General features: G+C 34.0%; 1 protein-coding gene across 4 annotated transcripts in view; it reads right to left on the minus strand.

The window, feature by feature from the left end:
- Positions 1-333: 333 nt before the first annotated feature.
- The window catches only part of LOC128235095 (hemicentin-1-like), a 46,359-nt gene continuing 19,430 nt past the window's right edge, over positions 334-27,262 (minus strand). For 2 of the 4 annotated variants that reach the window (XM_052949825.1, XM_052949826.1), the window contains 12 exons: positions 10,961-11,254; positions 10,476-10,775; positions 8,554-8,844; positions 7,671-7,949; positions 5,470-5,787; positions 4,610-4,918; positions 4,137-4,283; positions 3,182-3,203; positions 2,510-2,598; positions 2,116-2,131; positions 1,259-1,338; positions 334-950 (listed from right to left, as the gene is read on the minus strand). In XM_052949825.1, coding sequence (XP_052805785.1) covers positions 895-950; positions 1,259-1,338; positions 2,116-2,131; positions 2,510-2,598; positions 3,182-3,203; positions 4,137-4,283; positions 4,610-4,918; positions 5,470-5,787; positions 7,671-7,949; positions 8,554-8,844; positions 10,476-10,775; positions 10,961-11,254 — 2,201 coding nt within the window. In that variant the 3' untranslated portion in view covers positions 334-894. Of the gene's footprint in view, positions 951-1,258; positions 1,339-2,115; positions 2,132-2,509; positions 2,599-3,181; positions 3,204-4,136; positions 4,284-4,609; positions 4,919-5,469; positions 5,788-7,670; positions 7,950-8,553; positions 8,845-10,475; positions 10,776-10,960; positions 11,272-27,262 lie in introns of all 4 variants that reach the window. The other 2 variants (XM_052949827.1, XM_052949828.1) reach the window with 2 other exon arrangements.

Consider the following 27,262-nt stretch of genomic DNA (forward strand, 5'->3'; position numbering starts at 1 on the left):
ACTAAATCATTTTGCACTCATCTAAAATGTCTAACCCAAACTGAAAATTCAATGGGGTCCGATGCTATAGCATTGATTCGTGTCTCAGCTATAGCTTGAAAAGTACTACATACTTGCGTTACAGTATATATCAAATGAATGAAAAAATGCCAAAAATTAAATCATCATTTTCAGGTACAACCATCTATATGAAATAAATTTCGTTCAGTCCATTTTGAACACATGGCTTTCAACATGACAAGGTCAACTCGGCGTAACCTTGCTGCGTTCCTGTTTCGCTTTGTGTCTCAGTGAACAATTCTGTTAAGAAAGCGATTATTGGATACAGTTTATTTTAATATTCATAGTCAGATAAGCTAAAAATTATTTGATATTTATAAAAACGCAAATTAATATAATTATATTAAGTATGACACATTTTGTTAATAATTATTACAAGTATGTAATTAATTATTTGAAATAAGCATTAACAATAAGTATTTATAGAATAGTAAATATGACCTTTGAACGATACAGTCAAGTGACATTGACAGTAAACTTTGTAAAGTAAGTTGAACCTTCCTGTATATCTACCAAAGAAACTAATGTTGTATCCACAAAAAACACATTAGTCTTGGTTCAGCATGTAAATTAAAAGGTTGTCAAAATATAGTAGTGTTCTATTGACTATTTATAAATTATACTAATCCCAACATGAAATTTCGATGCACTAATTATTTATATGAATGCAAACAATCTTATTATTTTTTTGTCTTTATGCAATACTAACTTCGTCGATAAGTAGCTGGGTTATCATTGATTCACTCATTTGAAACGTAAATGCCATTGTTAAATACAAACTCGTCACATTGTCTTATGGCATGAGAGTATCATGCTTTAGATTTAAGAACACACTTAAAGCACTGTTTGCACCGGATTCTTCAGCACAGTATTGTTGTAAATGGGATCATCTGCAAACAAATAAAAAAGATTCAGAAGACGATGTTAGATGAAACTGACACAAGTCATAATCAACCTATATTAGTATTGAATTGAGGTTTAAAAGCCAAATAATGAAAATATCAAATTTAACGTACAAAGTTAATATACAGTTCAGTGTAATTTTCTTTAATATTTCGTCTTCATTAAATTTCAAGAACTTGTTTTTAATAGTTATGTCATTATTGTGATATCATTTTGGTATCTCAAAACTTTGATGGGTTAAACAATCAATCACCGTGTACTCGAACATTCAGGAATACACCTGCATAGTTTATACCTTTCTTTACATTTTCGTAGTATACGTGTGCCTTTGACCTTGTCTCCTCCAACGGTGTATACACGTGCGAATTATCGGCTCTGAAATGTAACATTAACATTAATTTCCCACAATGCGATGTTTTTTTTGGCTTTGTTAAGGTTTACCAAAACAAAAACGAAAACGAACAACAGTAAAACACCATTTACAAGGACATGAACTAAAATATACCCACATACTTATGAAAACACAGATAATTTTAAAACAGTTTGGTTCAAAACAAAAGGTTTATCCTTTTTCATGGTTTTAGTTGAAAAATACACGTTGTATTATGTAGTTAAATACAAACCCTTCAAAACGGAACACTGTTTTAAAGACGACAATAAACACATGTACTGAGAAAAAACACTTTGCACTTTAGTATGTTTATGATGCGCTTGATATGCTATTTAAGAAATACATTTACCTAACTTTATATGGAATAATTTTATGACATGTTAAAGATTTTTACTCAATTGCGCCGCCGGAAAATATCTATATTCCAAAAGAAGTGAAAATTAAAATCCTATAAAAACAATTTTACGTTTAGTGAATATGTATCATTTTGATTACTTAAAGTGTTTAAGACGAGATATCAGCAGTCAAGTGTGTAAAATATGTTTAATTCTCTGGTTTGGTCAAAGTAAGACAAATATATTTATTGCAAAACAGATATAAAATAATTTCTACCTACCAAATAAGCATTTCAATGTAAAAGATAGCTTATGATGTTGACAACTTATCAGAGTTTTATACAATTGTCTTCTGGTTTTTCGATGTCGAAGATACTATATGTATATATACTTGTTATGTGCATTGTGTGCATGATTTTATCTTACCCGCTGTCACCAGTTTCTGAAAGGTTATAGAATTGTAAACAAAACATAATATTCATATATGTTTTTAGTGTATAAAAATACTTGCAAAAACAATACATATTTTATGATGCATTTTAAAAAAAAGCATGTGAAGAATTTGAATGTCTAGACTCAGTTTCGTGAACGGAAATATGGCATATAACTATAAACGCATGAACAACGATGGCATATAACATTATTATCACGACCAACGTCTACATTCAAATGTAGCATGTGTGCTACACGTTTCTGTCGCTATGTTACGAACGATGTGGTTACTATTACAGTTTTTGTTCACGACAGAACCCCTACAAAATGATTGTATTAATCAAGTTATGGAAAATGTTAAATTACAAAATTAAGTTGTTTTGCTTACTTAAATCATCGTAAACCGATGTATCCGTTGTCATGGACACGACCTCGTACGTCTTGGCTGCGTTATATCCGAGGTTGTCTTTTCCGGATCTATAACATGAAACATACTCTTGTGCGTGTTTCATTGTGTATTTCAATTATCAAAACAGTACAGAAATGGTTCGACATTATTCATTTCTGAGAAAATCTTGTTTTGTTAAAACAAATCCAAAAAGAGGACTTCTTTTCATGTGAAAACTCACATGCCAAGCATACTTTAGGATGTAATATATGTTTAAGTATAGTTTTTAATACTAAGTTTGCTAAGTTATGTCAAGCGGATATTCGACACAAAAGAAAATATCTTTAACTATGGATTTTTTAAATTTGTCCGAACAAATGTGTGCATACTATTTTTATAAACATTTTGTACAGTTTTCAAGTTTCAACACCTCTTCCTCAATAAGACAGTTTAGGTTCGAATAGCGTTTTTGATAAGTTTTCTATTGATTACCATCCCTGGCTTCATAATTAAGCCAATTAAATTTTACTTAAAATTGTAAAAAAATATATTAAAACACATGGTCATGCCATGCAAAACATGAACAGATATAGCAAAATCGTTCACTGGCTATACAAGATAATTTAAAAAAAACTTGGGAAAGTCATTCGTCACGAAATCGCAAACACTTACATGGAATGCTCGGAAGGACCACCTGAAGTAAATAATTTGGTAAACACAACAACAAAAATGAATACGAACTAAAGAAGACATGAAAATGAAATCAACACTTTAATCAAGTAAAAAACAAAACAATCGAGCGTATTGAATTAAAAGATCCATTTAAAACGTTATATAATTCAACATTAAATTGCGATACACGCCATAAAGTATATGCAACGCTACGGATAAGCTCTCCGAATCAAAGGTGAAAGGAAACTTACGAAATTGCAAGACGAATGCGTTTACTCTTCATTGATTTGCTTAAAAACTGCATCTTATTGTTACAATATTATGTAATTTGTCATAATTTTACAAAAGTTTAATTCCAAAAATAAGAATCCAAATAAATGTTAGAGCTATATATGGGTCTAATATGTTTCCGGCATTTATGAAATTTTAGTTCTGGCAAGACTCATAACTTTGTGTTATCAAACTAACTGTTTTAAATATAATACTTTAAATCTTATATTTTAGACAGAAAGCGCCAATTAAAATCATGATGAACAACATTATCTTAGAATTACACACAAGTCTTTGCAATTGGTTGTCCGGTTAGCGCAGTGGCTAGCGCACTCGCTTCTCACCTAGGCGACCCGGGTTCGATTCCGGGCTTGGGCGCATGTGAGTTTCGAATGTGGTCACCAAGACGGACAAGTGGGTTTTCTCCGATATCTCCGGTTTACCCCACAGCACAAGACCACACTTTCGCGTAAAATTGTGCCGACGAGAGTGATTAATATAATGTTGTAATTACTTGTTTCACAATCGTTGTAAAATAAATATGTTTAAACTAAGTCCTTGTATAGACAACACTATAAATCATTGACGGACATTCAAAGACCTTTAGGCCGATGGACAGATAAACAAGAAAGCAGACAATAAAGAATGCTTAATTCGGATAAACGAGCAGAAATAAACATAGAACCTCTCTTTGTCCAGGTTACGTTGCAATTTAGTGCGTAGTTCCGCCTGAGAATGATGACGACGACAACTATTGCCACTATTGCACCAACAGTTCCGCCAACTGCCCCTCCAAAAACAGGACCAGTATTTGGACTAGTCTCAGTTTGATCTGAAATTACATACAATATGCTTAAATTATAAATACAAAAGGGGTTATGCAGACACATATATAAATGACTGTATTTAAATAATGAGTTATTTTAGGTTATGAACATCAACAGAGTGAAATATTTGTTTTACTTCCCTAATATTCATTTAATGAGCAGAAAAAAAGATACCGGAATAACATCTAAATTCATGATCGAAAAGTAGTTTTGTTTTGCTGTCAAGAAATGGTAAACACAAACCATTCTTACATAACACATTTCTGTATTTCAGGATGCTTCCATACATTGAATTAAGAATCTGTTGTGCGAACAAAGCAAATTCACTTACCATTAATACGTTTTAGAGTTAAAAATGTAACGTTCACCGGTGAAGAAGAACCCTCCTCGTTTGCCGAAATGAGTGAGACAAAGTATTCGGTTCCAGGTTTTAAATTTACAACTGTGTAATTCATCTCGACTCTGTTGTCATGTTTTACATTTTGTGTAATATATCCAGTGTCATCAGCAACCTTTCGATAAGTGATATGAAATTCCTGAGGAGACCCGTTGTCAAATCCGGCAATCCAGGTCAATACAGCACTTGTTTCGCGTATTGTATCTTGAATAACGTGGAAGTCCATTGGCGTATCCGGTTTTCCTGCAATTGAATTAAAATGAAGCTGTTAATTGAAAGTTATATCATTACGCTTTAAACGTTTTATACAAATAAATCGACACATTCACATTTAGCACTTTATGTCATTCATAACTTATTGCGGAGAAATCATTGTTCTTTACACATTTAGTTGTATGAACTTGTTGTATATTAAACACAGGGTTTATCCCTGTTATGTCTTTATCTACCTTAACGATTTTGGGCAAAACATGCATTTGATTTGCATAAGCTCGCCCCACGATTTTGTCATTCTTATACATGTATTCAGGATTTTCGTTGAAACCCTGGCACGACGAGACGTCGCTGAATTCCACAAACTCGTGATTATAGTTTTGTATATAACAACTATTGACGAATAGGAAAACATGAACTTTTATGACAATTCAAACATGTTTATATGTATTTCATCTAAATATATACATAATTATACATAAATATGAAATGAATGAATCTCAGGATATGCAAGTAAGTATTAACATAACACGTTAGATAGCATATATTACTAAATTGTGTAAATAGTGAAAGTAAAATACCGATGGGTCTGAGGTGTAACCATTCGACTAGTGTATCACCAACTCCATTAGACACTTCCAATTGGTACAATCTGTAATCTTCAATCTGAACATCCAGAATCGTTAATTTACTTGAAAGACCCTCTGTGTAAATTTCAAATTTGTTCATTTCATCCGGCACAAGTTCACAAGAAATGCGATTCGTACAGCGCTTCCAAACAAACTCTTGGGGCTTGGGCACAGGGTAGGCGACTGTTTTGTAGACTAATGTTGCATTTTCATGTTTGCGTGCGGTGAAATTAAGCTGTACCTCCACTCCAGTGGGTCGCCTTGCGGAACCTGAAAGAACACTGTAGATTTGAAAATATCGATGTAAAGCATTACCGTTCAACGGAAAATTCAATATAGATTTCCGTTAAAAACCATCAACACGTATTCCAATTTATTGGCATAACTATTGTACTGTACTCATTGTTTCATTAGATATTAACATATGAAACTGCTACTTATGATTAAAACATGGTTTCGTGTTATACCATTTTCACTTTTATTCTAAAGATGTTGAACACTAATGATACAGTAAATATACAAAGGAAACTACAAGAAGAACCATAGAAGCTTCAAATGATGATATAATAGGAAGGTTGCACAACAGTTGTTGTGTTACTACTTGGAACAACTCGTACATTACTACAGCGAAAAGTTCGGCGACAAGCCCAGAAAAAGGATATATCCCGATCGTGCGGGGGTAGTCCTCACTACTGTGATAACTCTGATTTGGCTTATCAGTAATTTATTGTTACATGTGCATGTCGAAGTAAATAGCATGTTTGTAAAGACTTTATTTATCCACATATAACATAATGCTGTATTCAACTACAACTTAGTTTTATATGCAATAATATCTTAACAATGGTTTGATATATACATATATATATTCTATTTACCAATTTAGTTTATACAGTATGTCTTTACTTATAAAAAATAAAGCTAAATATTTATGCCTGCCTGCCGAATAATCTGAAAATATCTTTCTGCCTGCCTGCCTGCCTGTCTGCCTGCCGGCCGGCCAACCCGCCCTAATGCATATATCTGTCTGTCTGTCCGCACACACGAATGGGTATATATTGGGTACTAATTCCTTCATTACTTATAGAAGATCAAAATTGTTGGGTAGCCCTTGTTGGGTAGGGCTGGTTAGGGTTAGTAGGGCTTAAGTGGGTATATTTTTATAGTGGGAGTAATGGTAAAGTACTTAACAAAGGTCGATATGTGGAAATGTCTGTCCGTCCGTAGGTACGTGTCTGTCAACTTGTGATACCTTTTGATAAAATTGATGTAATAAATTAGTTTGAGATTAATCAAATCAAAACATCTCATAAATAAATATGAAAAAATAATGAAAAGTACATGTATCATATTTTTACGCATTTTAGAATTGACAAATTTTTAAGTAAACGAAAATTCAGCGCTCCTTCCCCTTTGCCTGAAAACTTAAGATTAAATTTGCCCTCTAGCTTTTAGCCGGAAAAGGCCTAATAATATTAGGATTTGAATACGCCTGTTTAATACATGTTTTGGCTACCTAGAGTGGTATTCAGAGTGGATCTAAGATAGATGTTGTGTCTCGGAGTGCCTGGTATAAATAACCAACCAATACAGTGTATGAAGTCAACGGTGTATGACCATAATACTGATATTGAATATCATCATCCCAAAACGACGCTTTGAATTGACTTAAGTGTGTGTTATTGCTATGGTTCGGCAGCGAATGGATGCCTTTCTTTTCATAAAACTCTAAAATACTCTTTTGCAACGTTCTGAACGTGTTTGCATTACATTTGGAAATATGCTGAATTTTTAAAATGATTTATTCCAAAAATTTACCATATTCTCATTTAAGGAAAAAGAAAAGTCCAGTTTGTATCATCGTTTTATGTACGATATTCATACTTTCCTTAACGGCCCCTTATCATTTGCAGTATCACTGTTGTCCTTATCATAGCATTTTTCTGCATAATGAAGTTGAACATTTCTTGCTCGGTTAAGGTAAAAACTAGTTAGGATAGACACAGTGTTTCGTACCTGTTTCAGTCAACAATGAACAGATATATTAAGGTTTACTTGTATACAATATCTTGAGTACGCGACGTGCAGAACAGTCCAGAATGAATAGAGTTTGTTCTACTGTCTATATACCCGAGATTATCATTCCCACTTACATTTTACAAATAACTGCACTGACGCGTTATCGGCTGCTCCGTACTGGTTGTATCCTGAACACGTATACACTCCAGCGTCCGAACATTCAGCCTGAAGGTCATGTGTAAGTTGATGTACACCAGATCTTGCAATGATTGTTTTACCGTCTTTTGTAAGGGCCATATTCGAGCCGGGATCACTTTCTAGCGAACATCGCATATGGTTTGATGAATGTTCATCAAATTCTACAGATGATTGGGAAACGTTGTTGAGTTGCAACAACAAATTTTCCGCCCCATCTATAATAAAATAACACCTGACAAATATTATGTTAATAATATTGTGATGCTAACACCTACTTCATGCACAATTCAAAACAAGGCAATGTTAAAATCTAGGTTATTGTTTTACACGCCATTTTGCCAAATATCAAGCATAGAAGCAATGTGATGTGAATTTAGAAACATTAAATGCATATTTTATATGCTATGCAGCACTTCTTTGGCGCCACAAGTTAAATTTACTATAGGGGAATTAATTTAATAGGTTCACTTTGCAATAGCGGCAACATATAGCAGGAACTTAATAATGTCGTATATAAGCCACAATGATGTACATATATCAAACAAGATTGGTGTAGCTAGTGATCCCCAGTTTAATATGAAACTATTTTTGGAAAAGAACTCATGCTGGCCTTCCCACACGTTTCATTCTTCAAGATTATGATTTGACTGATATAGTCACTCGAGTAAGTATATTTTTCATGAAATGTTTCGGAATAGAAAACAGCAACATCTAACACACTTAATTTGTGCGTATCGCGTACGTTCTTAAAACAGACACATAATTATAAACTTGGTTTTACCAGGCTTGACCACAATGTCAACGTCAAAATATACTCACAAAGAATATCTAGATGAAATGTTGCAGTATCATACTGTGTAGTCGTCGCTAAGGTCAAAGTTGGTCGAAGAAGGCTGGACACATTGCACGTGTAAATGGCCTCGTCACTGCGCTGCACGCTTGGAATGGTCAAGTTATGTGTATTCTGTTTGATCCAGGAGACATCTGTTCCGGACCTCGTCCACTCAAAGTCAACAGTTGGAGGGTTTCCCAGGGTGTACAAACACTGGTAGACAAAGATTTCTCCGCGGACTTTACTAACGTTATGCAATGTCCCCGCTTTCGGACCATCTGAAATATTTATCGAATATATATATATTTACTTACAAACATAGATGCAAATAAACATCTCCTTCGAATCTTTAACCGTTTAACTTGTCATGTTATATATATATTTGATAATTTACACGATTCTGAACCTTCATGGATCTCCCATGATATGTTCGTTTAATTACGCATATATATTTTTTGATGCTTATATAATTAAATAAGATGCCAATGCAATCCAAAAAATATGGCGGTACTAAATTCGTGTTTATTTGTTTCATTTCCTCTGCTTCTTGGTATTCATAATCAGCAATATCACTTTTAGCCGATTTTCTTGCTTAGCATGTTAATATCTGCACAATATTATCACAACTAGATTGTACTGAATCGAATGCACTAACAAAGTAAAGACTACGAAACATCACGATCATCATCATTTTAAAAGAAATGAACCATAACGTGACGTTTGTAAATTCAATAAATTAAAGACAAATATTTTAGAACTCAAATTTTCGTCCTACTTTATTTATTTTAATGTTGCTTGTTTAACGTAGACAGACCTGCATTTAATTAAATAGGAAGGTAAACATAAGCAAAATTTGAAAATTATAAATAGGATAACAAGAAAAACTATAACATAGGATGAGTTGGGAGAGTTAAATGCCTAAAAAAGCACCACTTGATAAAGCAACATAGCAAAACTCAGTAAAACATTGCTAAGTGATACTGGCCACAATGCATAATTTGCCTTTCAGGTTATTATAGTAACTTATATGTATAAAAGGTTTTTGCTTAATGGTTGCAGTGAAGATCAATTGATAATATGCAATACTAATATTAAAGATGTTACAAAACACCCTTGTTACGTGTACCCTGTAAGAAATAAACTAAGAATCGATCATACCTTTGAAGTCGTTCACAAAACCTCATAAAACGCTTTCTTTATTGTAATGGCAGTAATGTAAGATTGTCGGCTGTGCATGCGGGACATTTTATTTTTAATTGATAAATGTTGTTCTAAAGAGAAAAAATATTTTAATTTGTTTATACATTTCTTACATGCCGAACGGTTCCTGTTATTTAGTTTAATAAATAGTATCGATTTGCAATAATCGAAATATATTTTGATAAGGAATTGTCTTCGTCGAAACAATGTTATTTTCCTATCTATTATCAGAGCATCATTCAATATATATATATATATATATATATATATATATATATATATATATATATATATATATATATATATATATATATATATATATATATATATATATATATATATATATATATATATATATATATATATATATATATATATATATATAATTGCCTGTATACAGTTGAACCTTTAATCTAATATTAATGATATAAAATCGATATGTCCAAAACAAAAACATTTCAGTTTAGAACAGTTTTAAAAGATATTTGTGTTTGCTACATTACAAGTAAAAGCAAAATGTACAAAACGACATTATAATATAGAACGTTTTGGAGTTTTGATTGACATATTGCTTTTTAAAATATGACATACTCTCGGTAGTTTTGAATTTTACTAAATTATACACAAGGTTAGTTGCTTATGTTAAACGCATGATAAATTACAATTAATGCATGATGTGATATCATAATATTAAAGAATTGCATATTACACAAAACATCAAGGTGAAGTACAGATGACGTGTTCCCGCGCAACGTGCCTTTGTACGTCGTCTGCATGTAGTTTTCGGCAAGGCATGACACGGACTGGCTTGTTGTTAGACCTCCTGTTATATTTAAGATTCCCTCCCGTGAAGAAGGGTAGCCTGACCATGTGTACGTAGACGGAGGAGAACTATCTGCCGTGCACGACAACCAGAAGGCCTCGTTGGCTAGTACCTTCAGTTCTTTCGTTATACTCAAGGATCCAGTGATACCATAATGGTATCGTAATGCAACACCATGTGGAGGTCCTAAAAACAAAACGTTTATACTTATATAATACGTATCCAGCAAACGTCGTTTAAGGTATGAATAGACATAGTTATGTTAAGGGTGTTAAATAAAATTATTTCATAAAACTGTTGAACGTATACTTATACATATATTGTTACTTATTAAGAAGAAATTTCCTCAAAATGAAGCAAGGCATACGTACGCCAAACATTTATTTGCAAGGTGGAACTATTGTTTCTATTAATAGGACTCCCGTTTGTTTCCGGCATTGTGTTGTACGCCGTGCACTGGACCGTGGTGTTAACATTGAAGCTGCTAAGGGACAGCAGCTGGCTGTTTGTCTGAGATCCAGACCAGGTGTAAGTATGGGGAGCCGGGTTGGCGTCGGCTTCACATGTCACTGAGGCTCCGTCTCCACGAACAATGGTGATATGGTTGTAGTTGATGACAGAGCCAGAGGTAATTCCGTATTTGAATGATGGTAGACGAGGTGGATCTGAGAAACAAACGATCCTTTCTTCGATTTATTATAATTATGATTGATAGATAGAATGTCAGAACGATTTCCGAACTATATCTGGTGTACTGGTGAAACAAACGGACGTTGTTTAAAGAATAAAGTGTTTAATGCAACAATAGAACATGCCGAAAATCGAAAAACATCTGTTGAAATAATACTCATCAGTTCGACGAATAAATGCGATCCATAAAATAATGCACCAATAAGCAATCCTATAACATTATTTCATTTCATTGCCTGCATTCCTATAACATTTACTCATGAAATAATGCATCTAATCAGTATTTATATGTTTATTAATTACTTTTATGACGAACCTTCTTGAATTAGTTGTAACAGCTTATGTATACGCAAGGATACGGTATTACAAGCATAGGCATGCTTGAAAGATACACATGTGACATATTCTAACGGATTGTGATAAATATGTACGAATATGTCACACATTTGTGAAAAATTCTGAAAAGTTTATGTCACATACCAAAAAAGAAAACATCACAAAATATTGTTTATATGTATACGTCCCACATTCTAAAACACAGTCTATATAACTTAGATAGATAAGGAGTCATATTGTTTTGCTTTGTCCTCTATAACGCTAATATTTTACAGGGTGCTTGAATATATTTAGGAAATGGCCCAAGTACAATTTTGGGTCATTGGGTCAAATGTCAAGGTCACAGGGGGTAAAAAAAATTAGCACTCAATAATCTAAAAACCTTTCGACACTGGTACTTCATAGGCATAGCTGAAGTTCCATCTGACTTTAAGGGGTCACTCGGTCAAATGTCAAAGTCACATGGGGTCATAAATATGTCAACCTTAGTTTTTTAATATATTGATATTTTCATTGAAAATATATGTCTGCAACATTTTATCAGTGTCATTTCTGTAAATTTAAATGCGTCTGATTCGTCTGTTCTGCACAGTTTTTTTTTGCAACAGTATTTCATTCTGTTACCAGAATGTATTCACATATTTCATCACACAACATATAACATAAATTTGTAAGTACAAAAACAGTTTTTGTTGTAAGCTTAAAAGTGCCAACAAAAATAATTTCACAAGATCAAGATTCAAATGATTCTGTTTTATATTTATACAAACACCAATGTCTTTTCATCTAGTAAGAACACACACTTTTTTTAGACTGCCATTGAACTTCAAATATCTGCTTCATTATGTGTCCTTTAATTTCATATTCACAACCAATATACTCAACATTTATCAACCAAGTAACTGTCTTCAAAAAACCAAAAACTAATAATAGCCAATCTCGTATATAAATGGACTAAACAATATCAGTTCTCATTGCTAATACTGATATATATGGCACCTTTTTGCAATTATTTTCTTATATTTCCAATACCAAACATTTCCATGGTATTTATCTTAACAGACATAAAGAGTTTAAAGGGTCCCACATGATGCATATAACACAGACAACAAATGTTAAAAATACACTTACAAGTAAGGTTTTAATAAAAAAATGCAAATGTATATACTTTCCCATTCCCCAAAAATAAGTTCAAATAGCGGCGTATAGAATTTAAAATTTTCGGTATAACTGCACCTCAATAAGTAAAACCAAATCTAAATATTTAACACAATGTCTCAGGTTAGTGCTGTGGAAATTAAAGTACTATTCATTTATCCATTACAAATGAATTCATTCTGACTTAATACAGTCTTTAAACAGAGCGAAGCTCGGCAAAGCCCTATTACGGTCACACATAGCACTACTTTCGTTCAAAAGTTGCACATACTATCAGCCTAAAAAAAGACGTAAAGGTGATGGAACCAGTATTTTTCTGTTCATAAACTATATTAAGCGCGTGCATGCGGAACACCAAAATCATCAGAGCGTGACGACACAGAAGAAAACAGGCTCATGAAATTTTAAACTATGAGATGCGAAATAGCGCCCCACTAGTTATTAAAATTATTCAAAATATGCTTATAAACAATTACTATGAATACTTTTGGTAAACTCACAAAGAGAAATAAAACATATTTCTATTGATTGTCTGAGATATATACTTTGTTTTCACTTTGTTTTTAAAGATATTCATACGCAATGTTTACCATTCTATACGAAGGTCACACTTGACAGTTAGTAGTTGTCCTTTTAGGCTTTACAATATCGATACTATTTAGATGTTTGACAGTTGTTGACCGGAGAGAAACTGCGAAGAATAAATTCCTGTTGGATTACCGATTTAATTACGACCATGGATTATACCGGTACACATAGCAAAGCTTTTCACGTCAGCCAGGTACAGTATGATTATTTTGTATAAAACACTTTTCAGTAAATCATACAATGAAGATATCAATTTCATAAACTTATGACGTGGGGTTGACCAGTTCAGAAATCGCTATGGCTGAGCGAGATATTGTCACTGAAAAGATGGGTGGGGTGTTACGTCTGTGAGCCTCAAAAATGGATGAGTGAATGTTTTGACTGAGATCAAAGAATGGGAACACCTTTCAATTACCAACACGCTGGTTGAGAGATTGAAACTAAAAAGATATACAGGAATCGTGTGACAGGTGAACTCTTGTGCCATGCAATACCACTTTTGTGTAAATTAAGAAGTTGGGCGGGGAGGGTGCGGGAGGGGTATCCCCTCCTGCCAAGTGAAATTATGGCGGAGCGCAAGGTTATGACTGAAAAGATCAATGAACGGTTGCGGTCCGACACCATGTGAATGATAAAGATTGTATGTAATATTAAAATATTTAATATGTAGAAATATACGACCAAAAGTGGATTATTTGTTTATTATATGTATCATAGAATACACAAACACTTTTTTTATAATTCTCTGACCAAGAGATCACCCAAGGGACCGAATCGCCCCAATAAGATAGCTCGACTGGCCACAACTGCAGTCCAAATACCAGGTAAATGAAATGCAACACCACTTTTTTGTGACAGATGTTATTAAATTAAGAAGTTGGAAGGGGAGGGTGCGGGAGGGGTATCCTCTCCTGCCAAGTGAAATTATGGCGGAGCGCAAGATTGTGACTGAAAAGATCAATGGACGGTTGCGGTCCGACACCATGTGAATAAAGATTGTATGTAATATTAAAATATTTAATATGTAGAAATATACGACCAAAAGTGGATTATTTGTTTATTATATGATCATAGAATACACAAACACTTTTTTATAATTCTCAGACCAAGAGATCACCCAAGGGACCGAATCGCCCCAATAAGATAGCTCGACTGGCCACAACTGCAGTCCAAATACCAGGTTAATGAAATGCAACACCACTTTTTGTGACAGATGTTATTAAATTAAGAAGTTGGAAGGGGAGGGTGCGGGAGGGGTTTCCCCTCCAGCCAAAAAAAAAAACCATGGCGGAGCGCAAGATTATGACTGAAAAGATAAATGGACGGTTAGGTCCAACATCATGGCTTTGTGAGCTATTGTGACTGCAAAGATGAATGGTTTTGCTTTGATCCACAGATTGTGTGAAAGATTGTAAATAAATAGTGCCGAGTGACTACTCGTGCCAAGCAACACTATGGGAGATGAGAGATTGCGACTGAATATATTGAGAGGAAGGCTGACAACATAAGACTGAACGATTATGATTGAAAGACAAATCGACAAATGCGGGTTGATGGTTTTGCTGTGGGCCACAGATCGTGTGAAATATTGTAACTAAATAGTCAGTCCAGGGTGGGGAGAAGGCGAACATCCTGCCAAACAACCCCAATGACTGAGTGAGAGTTGCCGTACCCTTTCCATGAAACAACATGGCTTTGTGAGAGAATCATCAATGTTATTAAAATACACTTGCTTTACAGGTGCACCTGTATGTTATTAAGCTGTGCAATTCTTTATTCATACCTTTATATTTAAGATAGAGGTGCACATCTTTAATTTTTCACCCAAATGGTAAGTCAAACTGTACTGGCTTGCTCACACTCAATCTCATGGTCAAGTTTGTTATAAAATTGCGTCAAAATTGGGTCAAAATTGCTGCTTGTTAATTAATAAAAAAGTCTAAATGAGATGCCTAAAGAAGTTTGTGTTGTTGATAGTAAATACTGTAAACACCCTTTGCGATTCACTCAAATCTGCATGCGATAATGCACCAGTCAAGTGTTACCACGCCCCCCAGGTCCGGGGAATAGTGGGGACTTTGACATTTGGTCCAGCCAACCCCGGCTAAAATCTCCGCCCTGTGGAGACGAACAGATGGTAAAATCTCCGCAAAATGCCCCTGCACCCCAGGGACCCTAGGTAAGGCCCATTCCCCGCTATATTTTAAGCGAAGACAAAACCACCGCATTCACCCGGCACTGCGGGCCATCTGAAAGTTAACACATGGCCCATTTCCCCGTCTATCCCCTGTATACCCCCGGGCCTGGGGGGCGGGCGTGGTTACAATTGACTGGTGCATAAGACCCCAGCTTCTCGACAAATCGTAAGCGTAAAAGACTTAAAAAGCTTGAACCTGTTATAAAATATTTCCATCAATTTGGGCAAAGAAACATGACATACATAATAAAAAAGTCATGTACATACAGTGTACTAATGCTCAATAGCAATATGTTTGGTCATAAAGAAGTTGTGTAACTATAGTGTAGAACAATTAGATTTCAGTGTAAATCACTTGTAAATGGGATATGCAAGATCAGCACACATTACAGACTTTTTTTGGTATTTCAGAATGCATCCATGCAACCTGAATTTTGATATTACTGCTGTGGACAGATTTTCAGCAATGCAAGTATTGCCATGTTATGTATTACTGGAGGCAATAAGTTTGGAAATAAACCAGACTTTTGTCAAGGTTTCCCTGAAATAGATTGCCAGCATGTTTCTTGCTCTTTGATATTAACATTCGCTTGTTATGACATCATGATCAGTGTTTATTTCAATAGCTCATTGATCGTCTATTTCCCTCCGAATTGAATTTCTTTCATGCCGTTTTTGTTGCGGCTTTGAGATAATATCATTTTCTAATAAAACTGCTGACCTTCATTGGTCTTTGGACTGTATTGTGCATCTATTCGCCCATTTTGTTTGCTCTTTTAAGGCCACTACTTTTATATAAATTGGTTTACAAAACCGGCGGGTCTAATTTTCCGAAAAGTACAAAAAAAATAAAAAATGAATTTCACTTTTTTTTCAAGATTATTTTCCCGACCGTATTGATTTTGGTGCGAAACGAAAGAAAAACGAACAGATAAGAGTACGAATGCAGTAGATCTCGACTGGTTTGTTGTTCCGTAGCCGTATTCGCCGATTTATAGTGATAACATGTGAGCCAGTCAACTGTTATGGCAGCGCCGTTGGCAATGGCGAAATTGACGATAGCAGTCATTCTTTGTATGAAATAATTAAGTTCAATATGCAGGAGTTGTTAAAATAACAATAGCAAAATACATTGGCAAATTTAACAGCCGACACAAACAATAACTGTCACGTGATTGTTGTTTTTCCCCGCAAATTTAGGTCATGAAAATATTGTTGTTTATAGATGAAAAATATGTGGCAGCGGCTGCTATCGAATAAGTAGACACAAATATCTGTAAATTATGTGTGAGAAAATTATTTTTTAACATTTTATGGTTAAATATCAAATAACAGTGCACTTGGTGTGAGTGGTGAAATCGAAAGTAAAATTTCTAAGTTGACACCGGTGATCTAGTTTCACAAGTTCGGTCGGTTGTGTTTATGGATTTTAAATCACAAACTGGTTTGGAAATACTTGTCATTGAGTCAATGTAAAGCTTGTGTTTATTCTAGATTACATGTTTATTCATGTTTGGGTTAATAGTAGAGTAAAAACAATGAAAGAGTTGAACACATGTGTCAATGCCATTTACTAATTCCAGGAGTTGTGTGCAAAACATTAAGATAAAACAACACGGAAAACTATTTTGAAGTCCATTTTAATTTGTTATGAACTTGATATTTCACTATAAATGAGATTTGTTGTTGTAACCAAGGAATTCTCTTTAAAATGAAAAATAAACAATCATGAAGTATAGATGCCCTGTGAACGCATGATACACAAAATGGCTGAGTTGGGAGAAGATGAAAATATCCGATAAATAATTATGGATTTCACTGTTACTATCATTGGTACATAAAGTTAAGTCACATGCTAGATTTATATTTTGCTATGTGATTTTTATGTACTGATGTGGTAATTTGCTGCAAGATTTGAATTTGAAATGGATTTGCTGAACATCGCATGGTAAATATCCCGGTCCGAAAATATCCGGACTTAGCATGGATTGGGTTACATACAACTAGGACCCCGCATGGTAAAGGTTATTAAAACTCAAATCTAGGTCTAGTTTGGTTTTTAGTTTTTCAGGAATTGTTTGCACAATATTAAAGCACAATGTCTTCATACAATATTACTTCCTTATTTACAAAATTGGAAATTATTTCACTTTATTGACATTTTCCAATATTGAAATAACTGAAACAATGCTTAGAAAATGTAATGTATTGTCTTAATACAGTGCAATTCTTGTGTATTTTAAAGCGTAAAATTTGCCATCCCTTTTTTCCAATTTAATATTGGTAAGTTTTTAAGTGTTCTGCATTCACTTTTGCTTTAGCATACCCTTAAAGCTAAACAAATGTCCTGCTGAGTAATATTCAATGTATCTTTGATAAAAAGTGTAGTTTATACATGTAAACATGTTTTATAGTCAATTTCATTGATGTTTTATATGCATGGTATGTAAGATTTAAACTGTGTGTTTAATTAGAACTTTGAAACTTTGAATGTATTAAAACATGCATTAATAGCAGTTTAAAAATTTAAAATGTCAAGTAAATGACATAAATTTTCAATGTTTTTATGTTGTTCTCTGATTTTCACCCTTTAAGAGTATGTTTTGTGACTTTTTTCCTTTTTTTTTTTTTTTTTTTTCGACCACCCGGTGGACATTTTTTCCAAAAATTCTTGTAAACCAAAAAATAAAAAAGGAGTGGCCTAAGCAAACATTGCATTAATTGCAAACAAGTATCACAACTTACTACACATGATGCAGAATTATGTTTCATTTAATGTGCATATGATTTTTAGCTTATGAACATGAAAAACATCTACTTAAACAATCACAGCAACACAATGAGATTCCTATCTAAAGAAATATTGCTACTTTTCATTCATTCATACTGTCAATCATTCATGAATATATTCATTTACTTGAAGTTAATACATTGAAAACAATTACATCTCTGATGGCAATGGCAATAAAAAGTGAGCAGGGGGATTGAGATAAGAACCTTTTCCCTTTATGCATTAAAGAAAAAACCTAAATTCACTCAAAATACCTTAAAGGGTACACCAGATTGGCACCAAAATTATTTTTTCTGTAGCGAATCTCGGGACAATTGTTTAATAAAATTTGATCAAAACATTCAATCTGTGAGAGTGCAGCTTTAATAAATTAAAAACACTAATTTATTGTTTATTTAGTATAGCCAGCCTAGTTGCTGAAGCCACAGAGGTATTTTCAAGGACAAGAACCAATGCTGATCAAAACATGGTCTAGTGATTGAATTCCATATCCGTTCTTAGCAAGGATTTTTTTAGAAAGGAATAGTGTCTGCAAGTAAGAAAGATTTCTAAGAAAGGCTTTCAAAATGCATCTGGGTACTTAATTAGTAAAGATTAACCTTTAAGTTGTTAACAAAGTTATTGCAAATCGTCCAAAAGACTTTATATTTAATATTTTGTCATAATTATTTTGGAATTAATGAACTTTTCTGTACATTTATCGCATTAATGCACCAGTCAATTGTATCCTTGGACCTTCCAGGTCAAGTGGTAAACCGGGGATAGCCGGGGAAAAGGGCTGTGTTTTTACCATTTAGGTGTCCCTGCAGTGCCGGGTGAATGCGGTGGTTTTGTCTTGGCAAAAAATATAGCAGTGCGGGCGCATTTGGCGGGTATTTAAACATCATTTCTTCCCTGCAGGGCGGGGATTTTATCCTGGGTTGGCTGGACTTAAAGTCAAAGTCCCCGCTATTCTCCGGTCTTGGGGGTGGAGGTGTTTACAATTGACTGGAGCATAATTCCTACATAAAAGGTTATGTGTGTCTCAAATGAGTGTTTACAGGCATTTTTCATACTTTTACAGTAGAAGAAGATAGTCTTATTCTGTGTCAAACATTGATTTTGTGTCTTGCTTGCAGAATATGATGTGCCAATAAGCTCCAGTTTGCTGCGGCTTTTCGGAATATTTCATAATGAAGATGTAAGTTAACTTTGTAGTACTTGTTTGTGTGTAAATGATTCCAAAGATTTAAACTAATCAGGTGCAAATAAGAAACTTATAGACACTGGTTAAGAGCTGTAATCTTAAATTTAAGGCAAATCTAGCCTTCAAAACAGATACTTAAAGCAAACAAAAACTTAGCATAATTATGCTATCACTGCATTTTCTACATCAGGGAGCCATCTCATACATGAAAACACTAGGAGTTGTCATGAATCTTTCAGTTTTTGTGTTTTTTTGCCATTCCCTTTGCTGCGCCATTTGTCCCTGGAAGCATTTCAGTTAAGCTCTATGTCATTTTTTATATAAAAGCTAAGCTGATAAAGTGGAAAAATCTTATTTTGCTTTGAAAAAATCTTAATAGAGTAGGCAGGCCATTTTTATGATGCTGTCTTATATATATATATATAAACTTTACTTGGCCAGATTATTCCAATGCATGAGGAAATAATGGCTCTTTAAAAGTTTGCGGCTTACCGATTGATGGAAGTGGCTATTTCTGCTTTTTATGAAAACACCACAGGTGCTTATACTTATTCTAAAAGTGATTATAATATCATTGACAAACTTTCAGTATGTGTTGCATACAGCCTGAAATTGAACTTTAGGAGTTTTGAAGTCTGTTTTTGCAAAAATATTATATTAAAATACTGTTTTGAAGAGATACATTGTAAGCTCAAGGTTAGTGTCTATATGAAACATATTGTTAGAATAACTGTGGTCTTAGGCCATATTTACATAATTTTAACAACGGTGACTTCATTTGTTAGTGTGATAGTCTCTTCATCTGCGTCAATGTAAACAAATTGACCCTTGTTTATTATATTCTGAGTTAGGTGTTAATCTGTTTCAGATCGGAATTCATCACTTTAGAACCGTATTCACTAGAAAGGTTTTATTCAGGATACCAGAGTGGCATCTGGGATTGATCTCTTCAGTAAGTTGGATTCACCAGTAACGTTTAGTCCAGGATACCCGAGTGGCATTAGGATTTGATTACTTTAGTACTGTATTCACCAGTAACATTTTATCCAGGATACCAGAGTTGGCATATGGGACGATCACTTCAGTACCCTATACCAGAGTGCATTATGTATCTTGGATCGATGACTTCAGTACTGTAATCATCATGAACAATTGAAATAAGAGACAAGAATTAAATATGTATCAAATGCATAGAAATGAGTCAATTTTCTTGCAGAGTATCCCCCTGTTAATAGATCAATACATCATAGTTTATTACAGTCATCTTGTCAGTAGGCTGCTAAACTCTTGCTGGGAGGGGGGGGGGGGGAATTTACTATGTCTAAAATATAGTGACATTGTTAAAATTAAAACAAAGCCTAATACGTTCTGAACAATTAAGTGTATTGGCAATGGATATACATTTTGTAGTTTTAAACTGAATGAGCTAATGAATGAGCTAATGTAAGCATAATTATAGTACATTTGTGTTCTGATAAGGTTGTGGACTGTTAAATATCTTTATTGTGCATATATTGCAAATTTACAATACATATATATATATATATATATATATATATATATATATATATATATATATATATATGTGTGTGTGTGTGTGTGTGTGTGTGTGTGTGTGTGTGTGTGTGTGTGTGTGTGTGTGTGTCAATTCAATAACTAATATTTTGTTGAATAATCTATGTGCTTGTTTTTAGCTCACCTGAGCACAAAGTGCTCAAGGTGAGCTATTGTGGTCGCCCTGTGTCCGTCATCCGTCGTAGTCGTCCGTCGTCGTCCGTCGTCAACAATTTGACTGTTAACACTCTAGAGGTCACAGTTCGGGCATTATCTTAATAAAACTTGGTCAGAATGTCACCCTCAATAAAATCTTGGACGAGTTCGATATTGGGTCAGCTGGGGTTAAAAAATAGGTCACCAGGTCAAATTAAAGGAAAAGTTTGTTAACACTATAGAGGTCACATTTATGACTGTATCTTCAGGAAACTTGACCAGAATGTTAATATTGATAATCTCTAGGTCAAGTTCGAATCTGGGTCAAGTGTGGTCAAAAACTAGGTCACCTGGTCAAATTGAAGGAAAAGCTTGTTAATACTCTAGGCTCCAATTTCTCGAAACTTCTTAAGCTGAACAGGCTTAAGTAGCTTATTTCAATTAATCAAAATACATACTTGAATGGAATTTTGATAAATAAAAAATGGTTTAGTTTAACTAACATATAGATAATTTCTATTCAAAGTATAAAAACTCTTAAAGAAGTAAATATTATCCAAATTATTGAAAACCAAGAATAGTGAGTTTAGCTTATTACTGTTATAAGGGACTTAAGAAGTTTCAAGAAATTGAGGCCTGAGGTCTCATTTACAACTGTATCTTCTTGAAAGTTGGTCAGAATGTTTATATTGATTATCTCTAGGCCAAGTTTGAATCTGGGTCATGTGCAGTCAAAAACTAGGTCACCACGTCAAGTAATAGTAAAAGCATGTTAACACTCTAGAGGCCACATTTATGACCATATGTTCATGGAACTTGATCAGATTGTTATTCTTGATGATCTGTATTGGATCAGATGAGCGATACAGGGCCTTCAGGGCCCTCTTGTTTTTTAAATGTTATAGATGTATAATTCAGTTTAAAGACTCATACTTAAAATAATTAAATATGTTCATACTTTCTGCATACAATGTTATATTCAATGATGGAATGGTGCTAACAACATCAACTACAGGGAATTTATATTTATTTCAAACTGCCGAGGTGGTCAAACCATTTTTCCAGAACCTTAAAAATCTAAACTATACACAATGCTGTTTTACATATCAAAATAGTTTAGTACAGGTTAATTGTCAGATAACTGTAATAATTAGTTTTAAGTAAACTCAATCTGTTTCGTTTACCTTGTTATGTTTAAAGTAGGAAACATTTATTTGTACTGTAAATGCTTGTATGGTATTTAGTATTAGGTGAATTAATATACTTGTGTTTGTTATTTTGAGTTTTTTCAAACATTAAAATATTAAATTTGCTTTGCATTGCTTAACCTTACTTGTTATGCACCTTAATAATCTAATTGGTGTAGTCAAAGTCATAGTATGTCATATATAATGAATTTTGCCTTTGACTCTTGTTTACCTAAGAAAAAATGTACTGCATTATCAGTTTCTGCAGTTGAAAACATACCTAGAGCCCGTCTAAGGCAGTGCCTTATTTCATATTATCTGTTAATATATATATGTTATTGGCATACACACCTGTATGTAGCCATTTATCAATCAATATATACTAATCTGGCAGACTGGACATATGTACATCAATATACTGGTTACACATTTTTCATTGGTGGTTGTTTTCGTACCTTTCCTGAGAATGTGTACATAATATGGACATCTTTTCGTGCATCTTCAGGTAGTTCATCTCCATATTGCCATATTGTCCTGGTCTTACCATCATCTTTATATCTAACATTATACACAAGACGGCCTTTGTGCTGTGCCGCTTTCAAAATTTTCTCCAAATCCCAAACCAGTAATTCCTCTTCATTACTTTGAGCAACAGTGCTCCCTTGTTCTTGATTAACTTATTCTAAAAGATTTTCTAGCAGTTGATCAACCTGATTAATCCTAAATGCTCTACATCCCTTCCCTCTAATTCCACTGGTTCCTCTTTTCAATTTTCTTCCCCAACTTGCTCTTAACAAACATCATGTTTGCGAGTCTTCCTCTTTCCTTACACTGTTCTTTTGTCAATGGCCAAGCACCATCCTCGTCCTTGTCAGAATCGACTTCACACTGATCGGTGACAGGGTTCACATGCGTCGTGCTGGCACTGTGCTCCATCGACATCACGGGTCAGGTCCAGGCAGGGATCATACGGACACGCCTCCATATATTTTGTCCTCGCACGTGGCATAGGCACCGGCCACAAACACACATGAAAGAATTCACTACATTGTTCCACTAGTTTCACATATGTTTTTAAAGCAAACGATCTACCCTCAGATTTTCCACCATTATGTCACGGGTTGGGTTCTACGTAACATCAAATACATTTTCCAAATTTTATTCATATATCAACTCGCTTTATTGTGAGAGGTATCTTAACCTTTTCTTCCCACTCACTGACAAGAACTGACTAAAACTTACAATACAACATACACTTTCTCATTAGACCACGGCCGCCTGTGTAATTATTAATCAACTATACAAAATAGCTATCAAACATTCATTCATACCAGTCCCTAATGTAACCTTCTATTGTCTTTACCATCAGACCAGAACTCATAAGAATCTAATTCAAATCTTCATGTTATATGCTTTGATCTGTGTAGGACAACTGCTTACCAAGTTTCATTTAATTAATTATGGAAGATACAGTATATCTAGTTATTAAGAACAATTGTCTGTAACTAATATTTCAAAGACTATGAATTGCTACTAGACCATAACAAAATATAATGATTAGTAACTATGAGTTCCACATGTGGCCTTGCAGACAAATTCTTAATTCATTCAATTTGAGAAAAATAAAAATAATCAATTTTGAAATTATGAACTGTTTTATAACTCTGTGACAGAAGAGCCTTCAAACTAAAAAAGACAATATGAGTATCTCCAATTCCACAGTAAAATCAACTCATTGTATAATCATTTATCATGGTGTAAGTTATTTTGACATCCTACTGTAAGTATTATAATTACATACTAAAGTAATAAATATTGGTACTTACTGGGAAGACTTTTTTAGGGACGGACAAAACATTGACGGACAATATAGAAATTTGTTATCCTGACATGTACTTAACATTGAATTGCTACATGGGGACAGTTATTCAGGGAGAGACATTACATTGACATACACTTTTGTAATAGTATTTCTGACATGAACGTTGAAAACACACACACGAAGACGACACTTATTCAGGGACAAACATTATATTGACATACACTATAGAAATGGTTATTCTGACATAAAAATTGCGAAGATACACGCCATGGCGAGACTTATTTAGGGATATTACATTGAGATACAGTATAGTAATTAGTTACTCTGATATGTACCCAACATAGAATCGCTACATGGAGACAGTTTTTCAGGGATGGGCATTACTTTGACATACACTACAGTAATAGTTTCGCTGACATCAACAATACAAAGAGTTAAGACACACACCATAGGTACAGTTAATCAGGGACGAACGTTACATTCACATACACAATATATCGGAATATTTTTTCTGACATGAACATCGCAAAGACACAAACCATGGGGACAGTTATTCAGGGACGGACATCACATTGACATACAGTAAAAGTTATTCTGACATGAACATAATGCAAAGACACACGCCATGGGGAGAAATAGTAGGGAAGCATATACATTGACATACAATATAGTAATTAGTTATCTTGACACGAATGTACTTTACACAGAATCGCTACATGGGGACAGTTATTCAGGGACCAACATTACATTGACATACACTATAGTAATAGTATTTCTGAAATGAACATTGAAAACACACAGGCCATGAGGACAGTTAATCATGGGCGGACATTTCAAAGACATACACTATATAATTGTAATAGTGTTTCTGGCATGAACATTGCAAAGAAACACATCATTGGGACAGTTAACCAGGGACGGACATTACGATGACATACACTATAGTAATAGTTATCCTGATATGAACATCGCAAAGACACACGCCTTTGGGAGACTTATTAAGGGACAGACATAACATAGATATAAAATACAGTAATTCGCTATCCTGACATTACTTAACATAGAATCCCTTCATGGGGACAGTTATTCAGGGACGGACATTACATTGACATACTCTATAGTTATTCTGAAATGAACATTGCAAGAACACACCACATGGGGACAGTTTGTCAGGGACGGACATATCATTTTCATATACAATAATAATAGTCATGAACATTGTAAAAACAAATGCCATGAGAACAGTTATAAGTCGGACTGACGTTACATTGACATACACTATATTACTAGTTATTCTGACATAAACATTTTATTAAAGACACAAATGCCACGAGGAGAGTTATTCAGGGACAGATGTAATATTGACATACACTATAGTAATAGTTATTCTATGAACATTGCAAAGGCACACGCCGTGGGGAGACTTGTTTATGGACGGACACTGACATACCATATACTAATAGTTTACTGACATTTACTTTACATAGAATTGCACCATTGGGAAAGTTTTTCAGGGACAAACATACATTGAGTAAATGACATTTTACTATAGTAATAGTAATTCTGACATGTACATTGTAATGACACACACCATTATGACAGTTTTTCAGAGAAGGACATTACATTGACACCCATCCAGTTATATATATTTTGACATGTATCTTACAAAGAATCTCACCATGGGGATATTTGTTCAGGGACGGGCATTACAATGACATACAATATAGTATAAATAATTATTCTAAAATGTACTTTACAAAGAATGACACCATAGAGACAGTTATTCAAGGACGAACATTACATTGACTTACAATATAGTAATAGTCAAGAATTCTAAAATGTATGGTACATTACAAAGACACAACGCCATGGGGACAGTTATTCAGAGAAGGACATTACACATTATACTATAGTAAGAGTGATAAGGACAAGTACTATGCAGAGATACACCCTATAGGGACAGTTATTCAGCAACAGCCGACATTACATTGACATTCATGTTATGTCAGTACAAATCAATAGTTCTGAGGACTTGTACCTTTAAAATAATCACATCTTGGAAACAGTTATTCAGGGACCGACATAACAGTGACATATACTATAATAAAAATGTTGAGGACATTTACATGGAAAGAACACACACCATGGCTATTACATCTAACAAGCACAACTATGTTACCAGAAAGTCCAAACAGCAACATAAATATTTAAAAACATGCACATACTGGGTCACAGTCATCCAATTAGACTTTCTGAGGTACAAGCCTGACTTCTAATACAAATGCTTGGCATTGATTTTTTAACATGCCCTGCTATATAAAATTCAGAATTTGAGCAAGCCTGGAAGACATTTTACCAGTGCCGGGCTTGTGTCAATTTCGACCACTGCAGTCAGCTAAATTCGCCATTACAAACTTACGCCAACCTGCAGATCACATAGGCAAAACTGCTGTCTGTACCATAAGAAGCTTACTGAATTTGATGAAAATATGCCTTTCTCAATATTTATGCATGCTTAACATTTCATTCTCAGAACGAGGCTCAGATGGGTCAGATGTAAACATTGGTCACTGATATCAATTGCTTCTTCGGGTTAAGTTGTGATTCTAAGTAATTGTGTGCAGCATATAAGGTTTCTTAGTATCAATGTTGTGTATAACAACTGTAATACAATTTGAAGAATCAGCTTTCATATATTTCCAAAAAAATAAGAATATAAGGAAATAATGGATGGTGAAAATTAGAAGAAATACAGGCTAAGAATTCCAGGTAAGCACTTTCATAAATAACATAGCAATCACTTTGACTGTTTGAGTTTAAAGCAATTGAGGATATTGTCTTTAACAATATGTATTGGCTGGCTTTCCCAGATGATAAATATGATAATGAAAATCTTTAAAATATGTGCTATTTCTATAAATTAGAAAATGATACCGTCTGTACAGTTACTGTATACACGTAACCAGATTTTGTTATTTTTCCCGGAGGTTTCAAAAACAACAGTTGTA

The sequence above is a fragment of the Mya arenaria genome, chromosome 5, assembly GCF_026914265.1.
Source record: "Mya arenaria isolate MELC-2E11 chromosome 5, ASM2691426v1".
NCBI classification, from domain to species: domain Eukaryota; kingdom Metazoa; phylum Mollusca; class Bivalvia; order Myida; family Myidae; genus Mya; species Mya arenaria.